Raw genomic sequence first — 5,798 nt, 5'->3', positions numbered from 1 at the left:
AATTCATTTACTCATAGAAATTAGGTTTTTTTTTCTTAGCACATTGTATTTATATGGTTTCTCAAGATTATAGAATACAACTTTAAAATATTTGTTAGCACAAATAATTTTAATCATGAAACTGTGGCACATGCTTATTTTCTCTTTATAGGCGAGATAAACTTTGGATATGCATGGAGTTTTGTGGAGGTGGCTCTTTACAGGATATTTATCATGGTAAGACCAAAGTTATATTTTATAGAGATTAAATAGAATTTCTTAATATAAGTAATGTAATGTATTAAAACATTAATGTTGTTTTGAGCAAAGTATGTTTGGATACATAAAGATATTTCAGATATATATGGATGAAAGGAGCACTTGCTTTATAAGTTGGAAAACTATATGCAGTTGAATTATTAGCTAATTCTATAGAAGGAATGTTATATATAGTTAATTCTTGAAATTTCAAACTCAGACTTATAGAAGACACGCAAAGGCTTTGATGGCTAATACTAAGCCAAAAGAATATCCAATTGATAAATGAATAGTATTAATGCAAAGATAGTCGATTTTGCTCTCATGTATTCAAGAAGCATCAATTGAATGTTGTCTTAGATGCTAGATAATGAGGAATTAAAAAAATTATTAGAACATTTTTCATTGGGATTTCAATGGAGTAGTATATGAGACTTTTAAAGTAAAATAAACAATTTTTACTGTCTTTTTTTTCTGTTCTAGTTCTGTTAATGGTTACTGTCACAAACTGTAGAGTAGCTTTTATACTTTTGCCGGAGGTGTACTTTTTGATAAATGTAAAATAAAATTATGTCAGTAATTCATGATGTCAATTTTCCCGAGAAAATATTTTGAAATAATTTTCTCAGTTTTTCATATAGAACTTGAGCTCATATATCTAGTTTGGGGCCGCTCATGTAATATTAGGGGCTGATTGGAATAAAGGAAATGTTAAAAGGCTATTTGGATAGAATACTGATTTTGTTTCACTTCACTATATCTTGGTATCAAGTCATTAGCAAAGATTCCCATCATTGGAATTTGATTTTCATCATAGTGTTTCCAAATGAATTTCTTTACTCTAAAATGATGACTAGTGAAAAAGAGAAAACAATTGAAATATCTTCCATAGTGGATAGATGCACAAGGAGAAATATTTTTCAAATATTACAATATGATTAAGCTACTTATTGATGCAGGAAGGTGGCCATAATAAGTGAAAAGGGCTGGTTTCAGAACTGTATGTGTAATATGATTCCACTTATGCTTTTGTGTATGATGCATACATATATTATATGAAATGTCTCTGCATAAAATTGTATAGTAATTTATAGGCCAAACTATAGGTAACAGAATAAGGAAGAGGCCTATACTTTCCAAACTTCTCTGTTGATTGAAATGTTTTATAGTGAACTTATATTAATTTTATAGCTATAAAGTTAAAAATTTGGGGGGAAAATATTGACTTTAAATGAGCCATAATACATGTAACACATCAACTTTTTAAAAGCTTTTTATAAAACTAGCTAAACCTTTTGGCCATGCTTTCATTCTTATAATATTTAAGAAATAATATTGGTTAGTGAGGTATAAAATTATAACTAATTTCAGAGACTATGTCAGGTTTTTATTCACTATATAAACATTTATTGCACAACTTTTCATGCTAGGCACTGTTCTATAGACAGGATACAATGAGTCAATCAGATTATTTAAAATCCTTCCCTCATGGAGCTTACATTTTAGAGTTATTTATTAAACGTTAAACCTGTTGCTTAATGGAACTTGTAAAACATTGTCAGTTTTGAAAAACATGCTTTGCCTAATTTTATTAATGTTAATTTTCTTCTCTGACAGTAACGGGACCTCTGTCAGAATTGCAAATTGCATATGTTAGCCGAGAAACACTACAGGTAAATCCAGTGCTAATTAAAAAGTAACATTCTTCATTAAAATTAATGTTTAATTATTGTGCATTACCTGTTAAGTAAAGTAGGATTAAATATTCTAGTTTGGTAAACTCTTGAATATTAATACATTTTTAATTGTTTTTGTAATAAACCCAAGTTACATCTGCATATCAGTACTTTAAAGTCTCAGTGTGATAATTTGAACTCCTACGTTTTAAGTGCTGTGGATTTGTTACTTTATGTTTTTATATTCCTCTTAATACCAAGGAAAGGCTTGAAAATTAAGCATTCTTGTGGTAATTGAAACTCATTCTGATCCTAATTGCACAAATATTTTTTTAAGTTATTTCAAACTATTTGTAGAGTTTAGTGAAAATTACTTATCTTAGGAAAATGAATGGTTCCAACTGAACTTTGCCTTTTTCATTTTCTTGATTCTTTTCTTTATTAAAATAAATTGATTACCTTAAGACTTTCTGTAATGAGTAAATAAAAAATGGAGAATACTACTCAGTGGATCATTTTAAATCCCAAAGAGCTCTGTAGTAAAATCTTGTTAATTTTTGTGTTTTGTTTTTTTGAAACTCCAGGGACTATACTATCTTCACAGTAAAGGAAAAATGCACAGAGATATAAAGGTACATACACATTATATGTTTAACCTATTGTCCCTCTCTTCATTTTTAAATGCTCTGATCAAACTGTTGACCAAAATTGTCTGGATTTTTCTATTGGATGAATTTGTTATCTGAAATATGTTATTATAATAAAATTGAGTAATGCTTTTAAAGGTTTTATTACTTTTTTATAGCAACTTTATTGAGATACAATTCACCTACCCTAAAATTCACCCTTTTGGAGTGTACAGTGTGGGTTAATGTGCTGTCTTCTATTATTCCCACCTCTGTTTGGGGCGGGAAGGGGTTTCCTGGTATTTTTCCCCCATAAGGTTATAATTACATGATTGATGGCACTCTGGACTAAAGAGGCGGCTTACTTTTGCTTGCACATTTAAAAGTTGCAGAAAAGACAAAAATAAATAAGTAAAAGCCTGCAATGTCTTTTGGAGACAGTATTTCTACCTCCTTCAGAAGTTGGAGCTTATTGAAAATAAAGTGGTTCATATCTTTGAACTTCGGTTAAGAAGCAAAAGTAGCTAAAATGCTACTAAGTCATTGTAATGGAAGAAACTCAGGTTGTTTTCTTTCCATACAGTGAAAAACCCAGTTCTTCCCTACTGTGTCTTTCCTGTGAGTCTCCTTTACTACTGACACAGAACACTTCACTTCTGGCACTTCTGGTCACCAAACGTGGAGGGTTTTTCCCACAACAAGCAATTCTCTGTGACACCAGCTGGATGCCCTACAATCTGACTCAGTTCGGATTGGGTTAGATCCCACAGGTTAAAGGGCTCAGTCTCACAAGACTCCCCCTCACCCCTTTGCAGCCCCCCTCCCCAACACACACACACTTCAGATGCTAGTCCCAAGCTCAGGTTATCTGTGCTTCTGACCAACCAGCTATGGATGGAGTGGAGATTCCAAAGACCCCATCCTTGGGTTCTGTGAATTTGCTAAAGCAGCTCACCGAACTCAGAGACATAATTACTGTTTACCAGTTTATTAAAGGATATGATAGCCCTGGCCAGTGTTGCTCAGTAGTTAAAGTGTCGGCCCATGCACCAAAGGGTCAGGGGTTCGGTTCCCAGTCAAGGGCACGTACTTGGGTTACAGGTTTGATCCCCAGCCCCAGTTGGGGCACATGCAGGAAGCAACCGATTGATGTGTCTCACATCGATGTTTCTCTCTCTCTCTCTCTCTCTCTCTCTCCCCCCCCCCCCGCCCCTCTTTCTTCCCCCTCTTCCCTTCCACTCTCTCTAAAAAAATAAAATGAAAAAAAACCCTTGGGTGAGGATTAGCAACAAAAAAAGGATACTGATGAAAATCCCCATGGAGGGGATGCATAGGGCAGGGTCTGTGGGAAGAGGCGCAGAGCTCCCATGCGCTCTCCAGGGCACACCACTATCTCAGCACCTACACGTGTTCCCCAACTCAGGAGCTCTCCACACTCTGTACTACTGGGATTTTATGGAGGCTTCCTCACATCGGCACGATGGATCAGTCACTCCATTTTTAGCACTGCTCCCTTCTTCAGGGGAGTGGGGGTGAGGCTGAAAATTCCAAGCTTGCAATCATGGCTTGGTCTTCCAGTGGCCAGCCCTCACCCAGGAGCCGTCCAGGAGTTCACCTAGAGTTGCTTCATTAGAACCGGACACGCCTGTCACCCAGGAAATTATGCAAAGTTTCAGGTGTGCTGTGTCAAGAACTGGGGCAAAAGACCAAATATTGGAACAGAAGATGGTCCTAGTACTCTTATCACTGAAGACATTATAAGGGTTTCAGGAGCTTTGTGCCAGGAACTGGAGGCACAGACCAATATATATTTTCTATTATTCACAATCATGGAGATAGGTGACATTTTAATTCTGCGGACCAGTGGCTAATTGTATCCTGAATGGTCCTAAACTCCGGACAGACATATTAAGGATAGACAGCCTCACATACTAAGCAGCAGGTTCAGTCTTACACACCAGCACTGGTTCAACTGATGGATTGGAGGTTTGTTTTTATTTTTTAACAGGATATAGCAATTAAGTCCAAAATATAAAACAAGGAATTGAAAATGGCAGGATAAGGTGACATTTAAGTGCCGTGACAGTGTTTGATCAGTAAGAAAATAACATCTAGATGAGAACTAATATAACACTTTCATAGTTACATTCATATTATGTTAATAGCAGCTTTTGCAAGGCAGAACATTTTGTAAGCAAGCAAATTGCTTAAAAAGTAGATAGTAAATTTTTCTGTGACTATAATAATTTAACATTTTAATTGGGCATACTTTACATGTTAAGTTTTTCCAGGTCTAAGGCTGCCACTTGTGATTATTTTAATAAATACAGTTATTATATGCACTGTCTGATAAAATGTTTCCTACTTTAACTAAAATGTTCTCACTTTGAAGGGAGCTAACATTCTGTTAACGGATAATGGTCATGTGAAATTGGGTAAGTAAATTAAAATTTTGTCATGCAAATTTATTCGAAAACTAGTAAATTTATATTTTCCTGTTTAGATTATCTTGGCCCTCTCTCATCAAAATTTTTTTATCTTGACTTCTGTTGTCATTTGATTCATGTGGGGATATATGGGAATCTACTTGGCTATGATATACACTGACTACTTTGTAATATTTTAATGCTCGTCCATTAAAGTTAAAATTTTTAATGTGGTATTTGAGAATATCTCCTATTTCTGCAAAATTAGTTTAATGGAAATAATTAAAGATAGTTTAATGAAAATAATAATTAAAGATTCTTCTCATGTTGCCTTAAATATTACTTACTTTCAGTTTTCTTTTCTAAATGTTTCTCATTTTTTTAATAGCTGATTTTGGAGTATCTGCACAGATAACAGCTACAATTGCCAAACGGAAGTCTTTCATTGGTACACCATATTGGTAATTGTATTTTAATTGATAATTAACTTTTTGGTGTGTGTTTTTTTTCATTATTAAATTCAGCATTTAAAAAATAGACAAAATAATAAAAAACTTTAGGATGAAAACATTAAGAAGTTCATTAACAAGTTAAGTAATTTAGGCATATATGCCTGTGGCTGGATTACATAGCCAAAGAATATTCTACCATGTTAATTTCATTTAAGGTGAAAAAGACTAACGATTAATGTCTTCAGGGAACTTTTTCCAATTCTCCTGGAAAAACTCAACCCTTGCTTCTACCTTTCATGTATTTTCACAGATGTTTTTATATATCTTTATTCACCCCCACTTCCAGTCCATATTTTGACTAGTCTCCCAACATTACATTAT

The 5,798-nt window shown here is 34.0% G+C and overlaps 1 protein-coding gene across 2 annotated transcripts; it reads left to right on the top strand.

The window, feature by feature from the left end:
• The first annotated feature begins 111 nt into the window (after positions 1-111).
• On the top strand, positions 112-5,468 carry LOC102437088 (mitogen-activated protein kinase kinase kinase kinase 3-like). Of its 2 annotated transcripts, XM_014451048.2 has the most exons (5): positions 112-216; positions 1,855-1,910; positions 2,498-2,545; positions 4,932-4,974; positions 5,354-5,444. In XM_014451048.2, the coding sequence occupies exons 1-5, from the start codon at positions 174-176 to the stop codon at positions 5,428-5,430; spliced, it is 267 nt and encodes an 88-aa protein (XP_014306534.1). In that variant the 5' UTR covers positions 112-173; the 3' UTR covers positions 5,431-5,444. The 2 variants fall into 2 exon arrangements, 1 of the variants encoding a protein (XP_014306534.1); XR_002827860.1 differs by lacking the exon at positions 4,932-4,974 and having other exon boundaries at positions 5,354-5,468.
• Positions 5,469-5,798: the final 330 nt, after the last annotated feature.

This window comes from Myotis lucifugus, unplaced genomic scaffold, assembly GCF_000147115.1.
Source record: "Myotis lucifugus unplaced genomic scaffold, Myoluc2.0 scaffold_6804, whole genome shotgun sequence".
NCBI classification, from domain to species: domain Eukaryota; kingdom Metazoa; phylum Chordata; class Mammalia; order Chiroptera; family Vespertilionidae; genus Myotis; species Myotis lucifugus.
This window is presented reverse-complemented; position numbering and strand designations above follow the sequence as displayed.

Bases quoted from the DNA above. Each gene is read 5' to 3' on its own strand.
- LOC102437088 (XM_014451048.2), top strand. From the start codon at position 174: ATGGAGTTTTGTGGAGGTGGCTCTTTACAGGATATTTATCATG. The intron at 217-1,854 runs GTAAGACCAAAG...CTTCTCTGACAG, and splicing joins TTTACAGGATATTTATCATG to TAACGGGACCTCTGTCAGAA. The intron at 2,546-4,931 runs GTACATACACAT...CTCACTTTGAAG, and splicing joins AAATGCACAGAGATATAAAG to GGAGCTAACATTCTGTTAAC.